We start from the raw sequence: 18,708 nt of genomic DNA on the forward strand, positions 1-18,708 counted from the left end.
GACGTAGACGAGAAAAATGTCTGCATCAAGACTGGGAGCTGGTAGGAATAAAACCCGATGAATTGGACGTATTTCTATCAAACGGAACTACGTGCATTATGATGTGAGCCCTGTTACGCACATATTCTAATGGGTCTCAGGGCTCATGTCTCAATGCACATGGTTCCGTTTGGCAGAAATACGTCCAATTGCGGCGCGGGTGAGGGAGGGGGTGAAGAGGTGGGCGCGGGCAACGAGGGCTTGGAAAAATGCCATCCGGCTTCGGGACTCCGTCTCAGAGCCACGTTTTCACCGGCTGTTCATCGCGAGTCATTCCCCGCTACAGCATTTTCAGTTGGACGTATTTATGCTGAATGGAACTACATGCACTGAAAAAAAAATCTCGGTGTATTTACTAAGAAAAGGGTAAAATTACCAAAAATTCAGGGTTATATTTGATCCCAGTCTTTTCTTGGTAAAATTACCATTTATGGAATTGGTAATTTTACCGAGAAATCTCGGTAAAATTATTGAACTTTCTCGGTAATTTTACTGAACCTTGGTAAAGACGCCAATATTTTTTATCGACTGTGGAAGAATTACCGAGATAAAATGGCAAAGTTACCGGGAATTGATTACCAATAAAAGTGGTATTCTTACCTGAAAAAAACAGTAAAAATAACCGGTTTTTAGGTAAGCTTACCAGTCTGTCTTGGTAAAATTACCAATAATTGGTAAAAAAGTGAGATGGTAAAGGTACCAACGGACCGTGGCAAAAACGCCGAGTATTTTTTTGCAGTGTGCAAGTGGGAAGATGAGGTGTGCTCGTGGAAGCTGCATAAGAAACGATGTAAAAGTGGATACAGTTCCTTTTGAGAGAATGGAAAAGCGGGATTTCACATTAGAATCAGAAGGAACTAAGCGCTAGGTCGTGAGCCGTGGACATGTGACAAGAGCCTTGTGGACAGGGCTCATGAGTTCCAGCGCCCCGAGGACGGGCGACGAGCTCGTCGAGCCCGGTCGTCACCGCTGACGTCACTGGTGCTTTAAAATCCCCATTCATTCTTATTGCCCGAGCACTAACGAGTACACCCCAACTTTCCACTTTCATATAGTTCCACTTAGCATAAATACGTCCAGTTCACACCGTTCCTGGTAAAAACGTGTCAAGTACATCAAAACGCTAAACAAATTCGCAATTTCGCATCAATGACAATGCGTCGGTTGCACTGGTCACAGAATCATGTTTTGATGCTTGATTTTTGTAGATTAGCTAAAGATAATCAGATCTGTCCTAAAAGTAACTCTCTAGGCTCAATATTAACCGAGATATCGCCCTTTGAAAAATTCGGTTTATGAACGGAGAAAAAAACTTCGTGCATGGGACCCGAAGTTGAGGTCATATGAATCTCTGAAGTTTTATGATCACGCATCCGAAAACTTGAGGTCGAGCTGCCGAAGTTTGGGTCAGACATCGAGGCACTTCGGTATGTACCGGAGTGCTTCAGGTGTGTGACTCGAACCCTTCGGTATATATCGAAGTTTTCAGATGTCTGACCCGAACTTTCGGCAGCTGGACCTCAAGTTTTTAGGTACGTGATCCGAAAACTTCAGAGATCCATATGACCTGAACTTCGGGTCCCACGCACGAAGTTTTTTTCTCCGTGTGACGTCATCCATCGCGTTATTGACACCCTCTTTCCATTTTCATTCTTCACCCCCTTTTCCGCCTTGTTTTCATCTGCAACAAGTAACTCGAATAAAAGAAAGGTGGAAGAAATCAGGGGTGTTCCTACCGTGGTGGATGATGTCAAAATCCTGACTTTTCAAAAGGGCGATATCTCGGTTAATATTGGACGTAGAAAGTCTCAGTTTGGACGGATCTTATTATTTTTAGCTGATCTATAAGAATCAAATATCAAAACACGATTCTGAGACCAGCGCAACTGACTCATTGGTCACTAAACCTCGTGTTTTTAATTCAATCTTCTGAAAATACAAGGTGAAAATATTGCGAGGTGGTTTATTGCAGATTTTGGAACCGAAATCCCGGACAAGCTTACTTTGACTCGAAGGAATCAAACGCCCCCGAATGGCGGAAAATGATGGAGGTGATGCAATATGGCTGTCAAATCGCTATATCCTGTCATTTCCCACTGATGTTTGTTTAAAAAAAACGTAAATCAATGCAGAATTGTTGCTTGTTAATGCATGCAGATAACATGAATGAGATTCGAGTCTTTGATTCTGAAGATACAGTTCCGATTCTCCTATTGTTTTCTTCTGCGAGGAGTTGAAAAACATCTGACGGAAGTCGCAGAAACCCGTGCTTACTTTTGCTGTCGTGATAACGCAGAGAGCAGTAAATCAATGCTGGGATGAACCTCGAGACACTTAAAAGCATGTGCTGATCATGGCTCATGCATAAATGCATTTACTGCTCTCTTCGCTATCACGGCAGTTTGATTGGTCCCGGATAACATCATTCGGTTCACCGCAAAATCAGGCGTTCCAGATTTGCGGAAAAGTTGCACTTTTGGAACTGCGTATTTCTCGGTTTCTGAGTTACCTAGTTCGCGTTTTTAATGTGCGCATTGTGTTCTACGCGTCGTTTACCTCCGAAAAAATATTTTCGCAAGCCAAAATTCGTTCATAGTTTAGTGGCCATTGAGTCAATTCAACAGATCGAGCGGACTCATCGTATGTTGAAACAAATGTCAATCTCTGATTGCCTCCGCAGCACCACTCAACAGGTTAATACATGCAGTCAGATGGCACCATTGATGAGTGGTGACCTACGATGAGTCCGCTCTAGGAACGCTTATGGAGAGTGCCCGGAATCGAATGGTGGATGAAAATTTAAGGATCGATTTTACATGCACACAAGTCACTTTTGACTTTATAGCACTCCCTGGTGCTCTATGACACCTAATCGATTAGGGATCAATTCGTCCGACCAAAATATGACTACTTCACTCAAAAAACAACAAAAAATTGTTTTGCTGTGGCCATTTATGGAGGGGGTATGATCCCTTAGAAATTTTCCCCCAAAAGTATTTTTTTTTTTTTCAATTTTAACCACAGCTATCGACAAATTTTTTGGGCCACGTGGCGATCAGGAGGCGCAACCCCTATCACCTAGTTTTCAACAGTGCAGAAAACTTATCTAACTTGTCTCAGTGCTCTCATTTCCCGGAACTAGTACCAAATTTCGGAACTTTTGAGACTTGCCTGAAATTTTTCCGGCACTTTTGAGATTTTCCTGAAATTTTTTCCGGCACTTTTGAGATTTTCCTGAATTTTTTCCGGAACTTTTGAGATTTTCCTGATATTTCTCCGGAACTGTTGAAGATTTTCCTGAATTTTTTCCGGAACTGTTGAAATTCCCGAAATGCCTTCCGGTGGATCTTAGGATTGTCCGACTGTTCCTCGGGAACTTTTGACGGTCATGGTGTGGGAGAAATCGGAACAAAAAAGCTCCGTGTCCCGGAACTTCTGACGGCTATAGATTGGGAGCACTGACTCATGTTGCACGGCTTGAGGATTCCGATTGGAGATGACGCCACCGGAATCTAGCTTTGAAACCGCAGTGCGTCGGCGGGAGCTACCGGCTCGGGACGAGGACGGTCGGCTTGGTTTCGACCCCAGAAACGTCGCTGGACCGGCACGAAAGCATCCACCTGCTCCGGCTCACAAGGTTGATTACCCTCGTTAGCATATCCACCGGTCACCTGGTCACTCGCACCGTTCTTGGCGCTAAGCTCGGCAGCAGAGTACCTTTATGACGTGAGAGTCAAGATAGACAATTCGGCGCATGGATGTCACAAAACGGAAAATAGAAGTACAGAAATTGAACGTTTTTCGTAATCTTTGATCGGGGACCCAGTCGTCAAATGCCTTTCTCCGTTCCTCCTCGCATAGTCGCGTTGTTCCTGCCGAACCTGCAATTCCTGGTCCACTCCAGATTATAATCTTTTGCACTTGTGAAAAGGTAATCTTTATTCCCGATTGTGTCACGGCGGGGAGGCCTAATATACGGGAACCATTCAGAAATGATTCAAATTTCTGAACCTCTAGCTGTATAAAGGGACTCTAGCGCGGCAAGAAGCACGACTTGAAAGATGCGGCTGCCACCGACGATGAAGCGCCAAACACGTCGCGTCGTGTCACCAGGGTGTCGACCAGTTATAAAAAACCAAAATTGGGGACTTTCGGGGACTTTCTAGGGGTGTTTTTTTACTGGGTGTCATTTTTTGGGGACCTGAACAAGAAAATTTGAGACTTAAGGCCTTGTCTCCACGGGACGTTTTCATGGGATTTGTCCCAAGTTCGAATCGCAGGAATGAAACTTCTGGGATTTTTCCCAGTTACCGTCTCCACGGGACGGGGCTCATACAGTCTTGCGACTATAGTTTTCGCGGGAAGATAAATTGGTTAAAGTCGAGTATTTAACCGGGATTAAAATAATAATTGCACTCAATTGACAATTAGACACATTATTTTAACTAAACAAACATTAACAATGTAGTAATGAATAAAATATCGCACAATTCTTTTTCACTTCTTCTTCTTCTCTCAGTGGGTCCTAGGGGTACAAGTACCATACTTAGTACTGGGAAAAATATTGATTAACTCAATATTTTTCCCAACTTCGTAAGTGGGATTTTTCCCTGGGACAAATCTCGTGAAACGGCTCGTGGAGAAAAGGCCTTAGAGGATAGCGGGGACACCCTTCCAAAATTGTGGATAATCGGGGACATTGGGGACTGGTAGACACCCTGGTCACAAAGTTTTGGTTCTGTCGTGGGCAGCGATCGGCTCCCAAATTCCCTCGTGTCCGTTGAAGGTTTTCCATGTTATAGGCGCGTTCCCTTCGGGAGGAGGGACAGGGATTGCTGAGTAAAAGGACGGTGAGAGGGGATGTCATGAAAAATAAAGGGATGGCACAGGGGCGGATCCAGGGGGATTAAAGGAGCGTATCCCCCCCCCCCCCCTGTTCGCCCGAATCAAATCAGGAAGAAAAAGGGAAGCAAGGAGGAAGGAAGAACACTTATATTCGGTAATTTTTCGTGACCTCGAACTGCATATTGAATGCTTTACAATTTCGAAAATATTCTGGGGGAAGCCCCCTGGACCCCCCTTTCGCCCCCTCCATTCGAAGTGGCTGCAGACTCCCCCCCCCCCCCCCATGGAGTGACGACGGCTCTGAGGGGCTTTAAGAGGAAACACTAGAAAAAAAGGAGCTTGGATCTGGAGTCTAGACTCTTAAAAACGTTGACAAGAAAAATTACTCTTGATTCAATCGGATTCTGGCTGGAATCGAGAACCGAGCCTCTTCATTAAATAGAGTTTCCTTTAGATTTGAGCAAAAATCTGATTGAATCAAGAGTATTACTTCTATTCATAGTTTTTAAGAGTCTGGACTCTAGATCTAAGCTACTTTTTCTCCAGTGACTAAGGACTGATCTAAGGATTCTGTCTAAGGATTCTAATCTGAGGATTTATTTCTTCCCTGCTGGGCATTTTCCTTGGGATCACTGAGCGGCAGTCTGTCTGGATGGGAGACGTGGGAAGTGGGTAGTCGCTCTTGTGTTTTTAAGGGGCTCCCAAGATGAGAGGCACACACGCTCACGGCTCACCGAGAGAGCTCGGATGAAGGCTGCTGGCTGCTGGTAGTGCTGGTTCACAGTCACAATTGAAAGTTAATGGTTTTAACACGACTATATAAAATCAACAAATTAGAGGCGCACTCACTCTCACCGGGACATCACACGGAGTCCCGATCACCTTTCAGGATGCTCCGTCCATTCATTCAACACTCAACTCGGTCACTCCGCTTTTCCGGTTTCCCACTCTCCTCAGCGACGCGAAGCCACAGTGCGGTGCCCGGGTGCCCTATTTAAAAAACTTAGTGAATCCTGTGGGCACTTCATTCCATTCACGCTTACGCCATTCTTCTGTCAACTTCACTGCCGCGCTAAGGAGGAACGTTGTATGAGCTATCAGCCGTTGCTAAATTTTCCTTCTACAAATCACGAATTTTCAGGAAAATTTGTGAATGTAACAAGGTGGTGACATGCTGCTGGGTCCACACAATTTCGCGGGGAAAACAAAGCCAAGTAGTTCCAAAAATTTCATTCAATTAGAGTCAAACATTTTCAAGCTCTAATGAGTACCAGTACAAGACTAAGAGGGGAGGGTGTTCAGCATAAGCTCAGGCTTTTTTAATCTAATTTGCATTTTTGGAACTTTTTGGCTTTATTTTCCCCGCAAAATGGTGTGGACCCAGCACCAATTCACCACCTTGTTCTTGTTACATAAATTTCGGGCTATTTCTTAGTGCTTTTTCTCTCTCTCTCTCTCTCTCTCTCTGATCTCTCTCTCTCCGTTTGTAAATGTATCTTCTCCGATTTTTCAGAGGGTTTCGTTCGTAATTTGATCTAAGAAGTCTGAAAATTTCAAGGAATGATATTCATAACTTTTTTTCAAAACTACTGATTTTCAAAGAAGAAATTTGGCAACGTTCGAGTGCTTACACGGCGTTTCTACCGAGCACAGCGGTTCAGCCCTTGATTTCGCTGCTCTTCTGGCGTAAGGGCGTTTCTCAAATTCTGCAAAAGCCCTGTTCCCCATGCAACTCAATGCAATCGAGGGCTCATGTAGAAGCTGAGATATGTCCTTGCGTCAGAGGAGCGACGATTTAAGCCCCCCCCCCCCCCCCCCACCTAGCCTCGTTTCGACACGACTAACGACCGACACTGCAGCGAAGCTTACTATTTGTAATTGTTACAAGAATACAACTTTTGAAGCCGTCAAAAGGACCTTGTTTTAGCAATTTTTAACGCTTTTCTTCTTCTCACATTGAGACTGTCTATTCAGGATTGGGAGACGAGATCAAAAGAAAAGGCAAAGCACCACTGATGTTACTGGTGAACCTTGATGCGCAAGCAAACCTAGTTCTATGGACGCAAAACAAATCAGCCGTGCTAGGGAAAAACGCCGTATGAACCTTCAGCCGTTGCCAAATTTCCTTTTATAAAAAATTTCTAAAATAAATTTCCCTTAAAATAAATCGAAATTTTTTCGGGAAATCCATGAATATTTTTGCTCACCATCGTGTTTCTCGCGAACTTCTACATATGAATCAACAGTCAAATCGCAAATTCCTCAAACATGCAACATCTCCATTGCAAATCCCTAACAAATAAAAGAGCAGCGTTGCGAGTTGCGACTTCCAACACAACTATTTACGTTGATTCCAATCTAAAATAAGAAATAGCTTCAAGTCGAAATTCCGTGCGGATTTTATTATTGTGTTAGTTCAATACGGTTAGGTCCTAATGAATCATAAATCAATTAATGACTCGAAAAGAACAAGAAATGTCGATCGAAAGAGACGTTTAGACACGACCGGCTCTCACCTCCGTGACGTGAATACCCTAGGAAATTATGTTTCTGTTCATATTAGAACCATCAAACGGCAATGTATATCGGATGACGCAGCCACTAAATAAGTCTATTTTCAGGCGCGTTTAGCGCATAGCGCCTGGTGAGGTTACGACATTGCCGCCTGACTGTTACACACCGATAAACGTTTCAGCGCTGACTGAACTTAACCGGAAACGTTCATTATTAATTAACATAGAGAGTGCGTATACAATAATCGATGCAGTAAGACGGTGCTTGATTTACAAAACCTAAAATCTAACTTCTTGAAAGATACGCCTAAATTAAACAAGCTGACATCTCCGGCCCTCGGGTGCCGGATAAGGAAGGGATTCAATGTTCCCTCGAAAGCATCAAAAGATCCGCAAATGGTTTGTAAGTCCAAAACTTTTGTAAAGCGCGATTTGACTCGCGTAGAATATTGCGTTTCCCGTGACCGGGCGATTCCAATTTCCCGTACATAATGTAAAATAAAAACGTTAATATCTTAGTTAGGGGTTATGATTTTAGGGATTTTCGATACGAGAGTTGTGTTCTACGTGAAATTTTGGTTGAAATATAGCGGAACGCGTTTAGCAGAAAGGAACCAAGCCACATCAGCTATTGCCAAATTTTAAAATTTTACAAGGAAATTTAATACTTTATAAAAGAACGTCTGTGCGGATTCTTTTGAAAATATTAAGGAATTTACTTCGTACGAGGCAGAAAATTCTAGGAAATTTGCACAAAAATCCGCACAAACGTTTTCAGGTAAAAAATGAAATTGCCCGATTAAATTTGACATTTGCTAATGTGGCTTAGCTCCTTTCTGCTCAACGCGGTTCGATTTGTACCTTGTTTGGTGGTTCATTGTCTCTTTGGCACAATGGGCCTGTTGCAAACTTTTGCTACAGCAAAAATAAGAGTTGCTCCTTACAGATAATTTCACAAAAATCACGATGAGCGCATCGGCAAACTCTGAAATGCACTCCTAACTTCACTATCTGCGTAAGAAATTTGCTGTTTTTTTAAGATTCCCGCTTCAAAAAGGATACTACAGCACAGGTAAACGTTTCGTTAGGGGAGTCGTTCCATTCAATCCCTGCTCAACATGGCCGACGTTTCCGCGCGTAAGTTGAGGAGAGCACGAGGTTAATCAAGGCGGATATATAACAACGCGAGACAAATGTGAATGTAAACACGCCGATTGTTATTAGGTGGTTAAAATCATCGTACAGTCACACGTTGTTTGTCGGATTGGCGTCGGCTATGTTGAATATTGCGTAGTATCCTTGTGAGCAGGGGTTGGATGGAATGACTCCTCTAACGACATGTTCACCTGTGCAATGGTATCGTTTTTGAAGCGGGAAGCTCGAAACAACGCAAATTGTGAAGAAAGGAGTGCATTTCAGACTTTGCCGATGCACTCATCGTGATTTTTGAGACACTTCCTATGAGCAACAACTCTTATTTTTATTCTAGCAAAAGTTTGCAACAGGCCCATTCAATCCTGCGATTAAAAACTTGCGAGGTGTATTTCAATTGTCTAGAAATTAGGAGAAGTGCACGCTAGCGGTTTTCGCACAAGCTGATCCCAACATCAAACGGATGCTTTTCGCACATTTAAGGTTCCGGTCTTGCCAGGAAACGATGTTGGACGGAGTGGCTGGTTCGGCGTGACCAATGGCGAAGAATCTGGACGTTGTAAAGGTGTTGCTGATTTTGTATTTATTCCATTCATTTTGGATCCTGCAAACAACTTAATGGGACGAGCGGATCCGCAATCGGGCTCCGTGAAAACGTTATTAGGGGGCAGCGGAAATCTGAGCTTACTTATTGCCTCCACTTTATCTGTTTGCTTTATGAACTTTATCGCACTCGCTCGCGCTGCCGTGCTAAGGAAGAACGCCGTATGAGCCTTCAGGCGTTGCCAAATTGCTTTTAATAAATCAGGAATATTCGAGAAAATTTGTAAACGTTTTTCCTCCAATTTTTCAGATAATTTTGTTCGCAATTTCGCCTATATTGCGTGAAAATTCCAAGGAAAAATATCCATGGCTTTCTTCGAAAATAAACATTTTAACGAAGGAAATTCGGCAACTCTCGGAATGTTCATACGGCGTTCTTCCTTAGCACGGCAGCGCGGAGCAACTGACGCACGGCTTGAAGCTCGAATCCGGGCTTAATTACCTTTTACGACCTCCGCGGTGCGCTAATGCTGTAGGAAGCAACCGCTGCTAGGAGACATTTCTCCCGTGCTAAGGAAGAACGCCGTATAAGCCTTCAAGCGTTGCCAAATGTCCTTTGATCAAATATGAATTTCCGAGAAGGTCTGAGAATATTTTTCTTCGAATTATTCAGAGAATTACATTCGTGATTACATATAAATTACCTGAAAATTTCAAGATGGAATATTCATGATTCTCCTCAAAAATAATATTTTTATCGGAGGAACTCTGGCAACGCTCGAACGTTCATACGGTGTTTTTCCTTAGCGCGGCTGATTTCCACTGGCAGCGCTGCCGTGCTAAGGAAAAACGCCGTATGAACCTCCAGGCGTTGCCAAATTTCCTTTGATAAAACACCACTTTCTTGGTAAACTTATGAATATTTTCTTTCCAATTTTTAAGATAATTTTGCTCGCAATTTCACCTAAAGTTCCTGAAAATTTGAAGGAAAAATATTCATAACTTTCCTCAATAATGAACATTTTATCGAAGGAAATTTGGCAACGTTCGAATGTTCATACGGCGTTTTTCCTTGGCACGCCTGATTTTCACTGGCAGCGACCGATGCGCGATGGCTCTTTCCGAGCATCAGCCTCTCACAGTGGCTCGACCTTGGACCCCGTAGTTTTCGCACAGGACCCTCATAAGGGTGAGTCGCTCTACCCCAAATCAACATTGAAAAAAGAAAAAAATCGAAATAAATCCAAGTAGTGGCCGGTGTCTAGCAAGAGGAGCGTTAGCTAGCAGTGGCGTGGCGCGCTTTGGGATGTATCGATTGGTCTGCCATTTAAACCCAGTTACACTCTACTACAGGTATGGAAAAACAAATAAGGATGGAATTAAAACATGGGTATCATGGGTAATTCTGTATCAACAACTTTTTCCCCCGCTCCATGGCCTCCTGTCTAAAGCGTTGATGAGACAGCCAGGGTGCGTCAAAAAAAATGAAAGTCTGAAATGTTCCGCTCCCCAGGCGGCAATCGATGACGTTTGGTAAAAAAACATGTTTGCCAGAATTTGGGCCAATATCAACCATTTTAAATGGTGCCAAAGGTCAATTTTGTGATGAAATTATGATATTTTGGTTTAGACCTTGATTTCGCACAAAAAACTCGATTTTACGCTGAAATCGTGCGTTTACGAGAAAAATGCCAAAGAACTCGACTTGTAGAGGATGAAATTTTACACTAGGAAGACGTCTTGTAACCGATAAAAATCAAATTGAACTAGAAAAACTCAACTCGGTATTTATTTTTTTGGTCCTCAGAATTTCCGAGGTCTTAGAAAGTAGAGGTGTAAAAGACTCATTTTTCACGAAAATAAGTCGAAAGAGGGTGTAAATGAACTGTAGGTAAGTGTTGAGGATGCAAATGTCATCAGAACTTCCTCAGTTTCAAAAAAAGTTCCAACTATTTTGCACAATCCTCCAAAAAGTGCACGGCTCGAGAAGCAGGATCGTGCTATAATAGTAAGGGGAAAGAGCGGTTTGACCGGGAAAAATTGCGTAACAAACTTTCCCAATGTAATCGTCATCAGTAGGTCCCCCTGAACAACTTCCTAAAAGTTAAAAATGGCCCGACCCCGGAATACCCCTCAAAAAAGTTAAAATTGAAAATGGCGGCCGTAATAAGAGGGTCCGGGAAATCGGTATTTTAAAATGCTCATTCTGTCTCATCATGTGAGGTATCATTTCCTATGTAATTTTGGTCGCAGATTTCATAAATGAATTCCGCAAGGCCCCTTCTAAGCTTACGTTTCTCTCGGTAGTCGTATGTTTCCTTTATTTTTCTTTATTAAATACATTTATAACATCAAATTTAAGTTTCTTGGCCATAAATACATGAAAATAAAGACAATTCACTTTCCTTGTTCCTTCGGTGAATATTTAAAAAAAAATGCAACCTCCTGCCTTTCACATTTGGCCGCCACCTTTGATTTAGAGCGCCCCCTTTGGCCGGAGGGCCTTGTGGAATTCATTTATGAAATCTGCGACCAAAATTACATAGGAAATGATACCTCACATGATGAGACAGAATGAGCATTTTAAAATACCGATTTCCCGGACCCTCTTATTACGGCCGCCATTTTCAATTTTAACTTTTTTGAGGGGTATTCCGGGGTCGGGCCATTTTTAACTTTTAGGAAGTTGTTCAGGGGGACCTACTGATGACGATTACATTGGGAAAGTTTGTTACGCAATTTTTCCCGGTCAAACCGCTCTTTCCCCTTACTATTATAGCACGATCCTGCTTCTCGAGCCGTGCACTTTTTGGAGGATTGTGCAAAATAGTTGGAACTTTTTTTGAAACTGAGGAAGTTCTGATGACATTTGCATCCTCAACACTTACCTACAGTTCATTTACACCCTCTTTCGACTTATTTTCGTGAAAAATGAGTCTTTTACACCTCTACTTTCTAAGACCTCGGAAATTCTGAGGACCAAAAAAATAAATACCGAGTTGAGTTTTTCTAGTTCAATTTGATTTTTATCGGTTACAAGACGTCTTCCTAGTGTAAAATTTCATCCTCTACAAGTCGAGTTCTTTGGCATTTTTCTCGTAAACGCACGATTTCAGCGTAAAATCGAGTTTTTTGTGCGAAATCGAGGTCTAAACCAAAATATCATAATGTCATTACAAAATTGACCTTTGGCACCATTTAAAATGGTTGATATTGGCCCAAATTTTGGCAAACATGTTTTTTTACCAAACGTCATCGATTGCCGCCTGGGGAGCGGAACATTTCAGACTTTCATTTTTTTTGCCCCATCACACGACGCGCTAGATTTAATGCGACATTTTTCTTATATGTTGAGGGTAGGACAGATGTCTGTCCAACCAAAATTTTGGATGTGGTCGTCAATGCTGCCAGCATGAAAACCAAACGTTGTACAATCACCACACTGTTGTTACCTCTGCCGTGATAGCGAAGAGAGCCGTAAGTGCAAAATTTTCGAAATCGAGTTTTTTCTTCAAAATTCGTCTAAACTCTTTTAGATGAAATTACTGAGACAGCTAAAACAGCAAAATTCATCCTAATTTAATGAAAACGAGATGTATGAGAAAGCCGTAAGTGCACAAAATAATGGCATAGTTTTTTTCAAGACAGCCGCAGGTGCATGAGAGCCAATGAAAACAGTGCTTTTCAGTAAGGTGCCGCCCTCTTCTGCCAATTTCTAACCTGAAAATGTGTTTGTTGTGCGTCAAAAACGCAACCACGGAAGCATACAGAAGATAGCACTTACGGCTGTCTTGCCTAACAATAACCTAGCATGAAAATGAAAAATACCCTTTTTATGTAATGGAAATAAAATCAGTCGATTTTTAATCATCCATGCGATTTCTAGGAGTCTTCCGGACGATTAGTGGCAATTTGACAAAGAACGGAGGCTTCTTTCAATAAAATGTTCCGGTCAGAAGCTTCTGAGCCCGTTTTCTCAGAACTTCATTTTTGCACTCACGGCTCTCTTCGCTATCACGGCAGACCTGTAGGTAATTCGTTTGTTGTAACGGTGAAAAGTCAAGAACTTAACCAAATACACTCGCGCGAATTCGACTCATTCATTCATCAGGCTTAGGTTGCGGCAGTCATGTTGCTTAGTTCGTATACTGCGAACATTTAAACGGTGCAAAAAGTAAGATGCAGAGCGTTTGCTGAAGGAGGAAGATCAGTTTTCACGTTTCGCGCTGGTGCATCTCGGCATGGAATCGAAGACGGATCATTTACATTTTCCGGTCAACATGTTCACAATCACTATGAATATTAATATGTCATTAATCATGATTTCTCTTCTGTCCAATTTCCCTCCTTGCAGTCTTTCCTCGCGCACACGCTGGCGAGGAAATAGCGAAATACGTGACTCATATCGTGTCTTTTGAACACGCTTGACAGCATTCACCGAGACTTGTTTTCGGAGCAAGACATCTGCTGGCTAATCGGAAAAAGACAATCCTCCGTCAGAATCTATGTTGTCTTTTACAGACTGATGGCTAAAGAAGAAGGTATTTCCGTAACTTGAAGGATACGTTTCTTTCTGCAGGGTAAAATTGTCTCTAGCAAAAGTAACAGCGACACGCATAAGGTACAGTAAAATTGGCAATAGATGAATAGAGAGGACATTTCGTAACTCCTCTGGCGTAAGGGCGTATCTCGATTTACCATTGGCGGATCCAGCAAATTGGCAACAATGTTTTCTCCCTTTAAATCTATGGAAATGTATCGATTATTGGAGGGGCCAGGTGCTCCAGCAAGAATCGATTATTCAACATAGGTTTAAATAAAGGGAATCCGTTGTTGCCAAATTGCTGGATCCGCCTCTGCGATTTACGCATGGCCCCCAGAAAGCATAGATTTATATGTAATTTAGGGCCCTTAGGGAAATCGCGATACGCTCCTACGTCAGAGGGGCAACGATTTTGCAATGTCAAACGCAATCGGCCTGATTTCGGTCAAAAATTGTGAATTTTAACTTACATTTCTCGCTATACCCAAGCAAAGTAATTCTGTTCTAGGTAATACATGAAATGCGCTATTCGCAAAAAAAAAGAGAGAAAAAGATGAATCTATTTCTCCTAACGTCAATAATTAAAGCGAAATAATATTGCGTAATACTGAATAAATACAAAAGATGTCGGAGATGAAAGGAAGAAGATAACGCTGAAATAAGTATTTCTCAGACGCAAGGTTTAGTCCACGATATGTCGGGATGTCTTCTTCTTCTTCCTTTCTTCCGCGAACAGAAGCTCACTTTGCGTGCACGAATGTGGGAAACAGATTTAAAATGCAGACTTGATAAATAATAGAAAGCACATATTCTGCGGAAATTTGAGTCGGATTATTCAGGATTGACAAAACGGACTCGCGGAGATGAAAATCTTCCTGTGTTTCTTACTAATCGTGACTTTAGCTCCGTCGCACCTGTCGAATCAACTCAAAATATTCAAACTACAATAAAAAAAATTTCTTATGCAGTTATCCTACCGAGCAAACTCAGCGAAGTATCTACAAATGAAAACTCCACGCAAGATTTTTTCAACACCATGTTTTCAATTATCCAGGATTGCCACAGAGTTAGGAAGATGAAATTCCCTGATATTTCTCTGATTTCCCTGACACATTTGTGTATATCTGACATTTGAAGATATGCTACATGTTTAAAAAGACATAATTCGATACAGTTTCCAGGCAAAATTTGTTGTTCAAAATGTCAAACATATTCTAAAAAGAAAACCAGGGTAAATAAACAATTTTTCTCAGACACTTTCATCATTTTCCCTGACATTTTCAGCTTTTCCCTGACATTTCCCAGTTCTCCTGGTATTCCCTGACTGTGGCAATCTCGATTATAGGTTTGTGATCCAGTTTTATATCTCATTCGCAGTCGTGGATCTCGAGAAAAAGTTTCCCAGAGCGGAGGAAACATGTCGATTGTACAGTATGCCACCTCAAAGTGTCATAATATCATGACGTTTCTGAGTGAGGGATCGGCTTGTCCTTTACTCTTCCTGACTTATTTTTTCAAAATATACTTATGTAAGTTTAAATATGTTTACAAATTATGAGGGCTCACGCCTGTATGGAGAGTCCAGTTTCGAAAATTGAAAAACTCTGCAATACTAAAAAAAAATCATCTTAGCGGGGGACTAGCGTTACAGAGAGAGGGAGGTGGGGGAGGGGGGTGTCAACAATGCCAGAAAAGTGCGTTACGTAATTTTATGATCACTACCTCAGGTGAGGTCGCAGTTCCTCAGAGGAAAAACAGTCGTACTGGTCATTCGTATCAGAACCGCTGCTGACTGGAAGGAAAGACATGTTAAAAAAATGGCAATTTTTCGGTAATTGGCAGGTGGATTAAAAACCACGGGATGGATAAGCGGAGAGGAGTGCAGACCTGCAACCTCAGTGTGGAGGTCTTATTAGGAAAACTCAGCTTTTTTTCGGACAACCCGACTTCACTAATCCGCGAGGAAAAAGTGTCATCCTGCTTGCCGTTTTTTGAACATGTCTTTCCTTCCAGTCAGCAGCGGTTCTGATACGAATGACCAGTACGACAGTTTTTCCTCAGAAGAACTGAGACCTCACCTGAGGTAGCAGTCATTAAATTACGTAACGCACTTTTCTGGCATTGTTGACACCCCCCTCCCTCTCCCTGTAACGCGAGTCCCCCGCTTGGATGATTTTTTTTCTTTTATTTGCAGAGTTTTTCAATTTTCGAAACTGGACTCTCATTACAGGCGTGTAATTGAGCACTCATAATTCGTAAACATATTTCAACTAACATGAGTATACTTTGAAAAAATAGGGAAAAGAAAAGTACAAGCCGATCCCTTACCCAGAAACGTCATGATATTATGACACTTTGAGGTGGCATACCATACAATCGACATGTTTCCTCAGCTGGGAGAATTTTTCACGAGATCTGCGACTGAAAAAATCCCAAACATTCTTAAGGTCAGCAAAACTCGCTGTGCTATGGAAAAAAGACCTTATGGAAATTCGAGAGTTCCCAAATTTCCTGGAATGAAAAACTCAATTTCTAGGAAGGTTATTCATATTTTTCCTTGACATTTTCAGATATTTTAGACCCAATTGCGAGAAAAATTGTCTGAAAATTTTGAAGAAACATATTCAAAATTCTTCCAGTAAATTCAGTTCTCATTGAAGGAAATCTGGCAACGTCTAAAGGTTCATACGGTATTTAACCTTACGACGGAAGTGCGCGGCACCGCAAAAGCGCGAAAATATGATAAGAAAATACAAGGGAATGACGAGAAGAAATTATCATTTACCCTGTGCGGAGCGTGGAGCAAGCGATGAACTGAGGCAATCTGATTGATCAAAGGTAAATTACAACAAAAGGTATGTACAGGTGGTCTCGGCGGTTCCGGAAAATTGATGGTGGAATAAGTGAAAGGGTCTATATCATTCAAGTACTGAACACGACAGGTCAGTGCCATGATAATCACTTTCAACAAACGAGAGAACTTGCGACACCCACGCACACTTCACTGACGCACAACCGTTCAAGACGCCATGAGGGATTTCACCACCGGCCCACGAAAGGGACCGAAAATCAGAAGGAAAAGAAAAGAAAAACAAAAATAATCAGGCGTGTGTAAAATTCCGCGGATGCGAGAGCGTGCGCGAAGCCGACTGCAACTGGCTGATGGGTCGACAGCTGACTGACTTGTTTTGAGCTTTGCCTGAGTCAACCTATTTTGCGGGGAAAAAACTATTCACGTGCTTGCGGTCTTCAGTATTACGGAAATACCGTGTCCCGCGCTATCTGTTGGGCTCCCGATGAACATCGCTTTCCACTCGGACGCGGTGCCGCGCCGGCCGGTGCCGCATGCCGCTGCGGTGTCTTCCCCTGTGCTGCCGTGCTAAGGAAAAACGCCGTATGAGCCTTCAGGTGTTGCCAAATTTCCTCTGAGAAAATACCTACTTCTGAAGAAAGTTATGAATATTTCTCTTTAAAATTTTCGCAAGTTTTAGAGCAAATCGACGGTGCAAGTCGGCAATCACATAACTCGTTTGCGGTGTCTGAAAATCTCCGCAACTATGTTATTTTTTTAAAGGAGAACAAATGGACATGATTCCTTGCAGTTCTTGCAGAATTTTCCTCGCACATAGAAGAAAAATCACGGCAGTTTTAAGGAATTACCGTTGAGTAGTTTTCCGTTTAAAGAATAAAGTATGACAGGAAGTCTGCGACGTCGCAAATCGAGTTATGTGATTGCCGACTTTCACCGTCGAAATGGAGAATTTGCAAGTCAAAATCAGCGAACATTATAATACAATGTCTGAAAGGTAGTAGCACTGAATATATTGGTATTTGGAGTGTAGCCGAATGCTAGAAATAATGTAAAATTTCCTTTAAAAAACTTACATTTTATTAACAAACTTAGACCGAAGCTTTTAGAAGCAAACGCTTCATCGTCAGGGTCACAAAATCGATATCACAAAGGCCATAATTTAATTTCAAACAGGGTAACAGATTTCATTGATGGTAACCTGACGATGGAGCGTTTATTTCGAAAAGCTTCGGTCTAAGTTTGTTAATAAAATGTAAGTTTTTCAAAGAAAATTTTACATTATTCCTAGCACTCAGCTACACTCCAAATACCAATTTGCAAGTGTCTGAAATTTGATGAATGTCGTGTCTAAAAGTAAACTACTGAGTGAATTGAACGAAAAAATATCCTTGGTTCTTAAATTGAACGATTATTCGAGGAGATATGAAAAAATTGTCTTGCATGCTAAAATACATGTGTTTAAATGGGAAATGCCGCCAGATGACGCCACTAGGCGGAGCATTTTCTCAATGTTAAATCTATTTTTATACTATTTCCCATATTAGAAAAACAATATGAAAAATACTGCGGAAGCAGCTCTTTAAGCACTTACAGATGAAGCAATAAACAATTTGCATGTAAAATCTCCATTAAGAACAAAATTCTCTGAAAAATCGGAAGAAAAATATTTCAAAATTCATCCGAAAATTCGAAATTTCGTCACCTTCCAGGCAAAGTATCACAAGCGCCATGCGACGTTCAAAAATTTCCGCCGCCATTTTATTTCTTTACTGAGAAATTGTTGGTTGAATCTGTTTGGAAATTTCACTAAATTTTATCGGCAGCACAAAGAAAATTCAGTGAAATTTTCGGACAGTTTCGTCGAACAATTTCTCTGTAAAAAAATAAAATGGCGGCGGAAATTTTTAAACGTCGCATGGCGCTTGTGATACTTTGCCTGGAAGGTGACGATTTGTCGAAGGTTTGGCAACGTCTGAAGGCTCATACGGCGTTCTTCCTTAGCACGGCAGTGTGCGGGTGAATCGTGCCATTCGGTGGCGCGTCGTGCTCCCCGATGAAGCGATTCATCTTCTGCCACTTGATTCTATGGAAAATGATCGATTTATCGGGGCATTCGCAAGGAGCACTATCGATTCTTCACCGTTGCTTCAAATAGAACATATCGATGACCACGTTTCGCCACCAGTGGCGTAGCGTGCTTTGCGATATATCGATTGATCTGCCACTTAAACCTATGGAAAAGGATCGATAAACAGGGCGTT

General features: G+C 42.0%; 1 protein-coding gene across 4 annotated transcripts in view; it reads right to left on the reverse strand.

The window, feature by feature from the left end:
* Positions 1–18,708, reverse strand: part of Fhos (Formin homology 2 domain containing) — a 123,228-nt gene that overhangs the window by 84,337 nt on the left and 20,183 nt on the right. The window contains exon 1 of one of the 4 annotated variants that reach the window (XM_019054169.2): positions 16,421–16,854. The exons of 2 other annotated variants lie outside the window; for them this stretch is intronic. In XM_019054169.2, the coding sequence (XP_018909714.1) occupies positions 16,421–16,588 (168 nt within the window). In that variant the 5' untranslated portion in view covers positions 16,589–16,854. Of the gene's footprint in view, positions 1–16,420; positions 16,855–18,708 lie in introns of those variants that run through there. One more of the 4 variants, XM_019054162.2, reaches the window with a different exon arrangement.

The sequence above is a fragment of the Bemisia tabaci genome, chromosome 1, assembly GCF_918797505.1.
Source record: "Bemisia tabaci chromosome 1, PGI_BMITA_v3".
NCBI lineage: Eukaryota > Metazoa > Arthropoda > Insecta > Hemiptera > Aleyrodidae > Bemisia > Bemisia tabaci.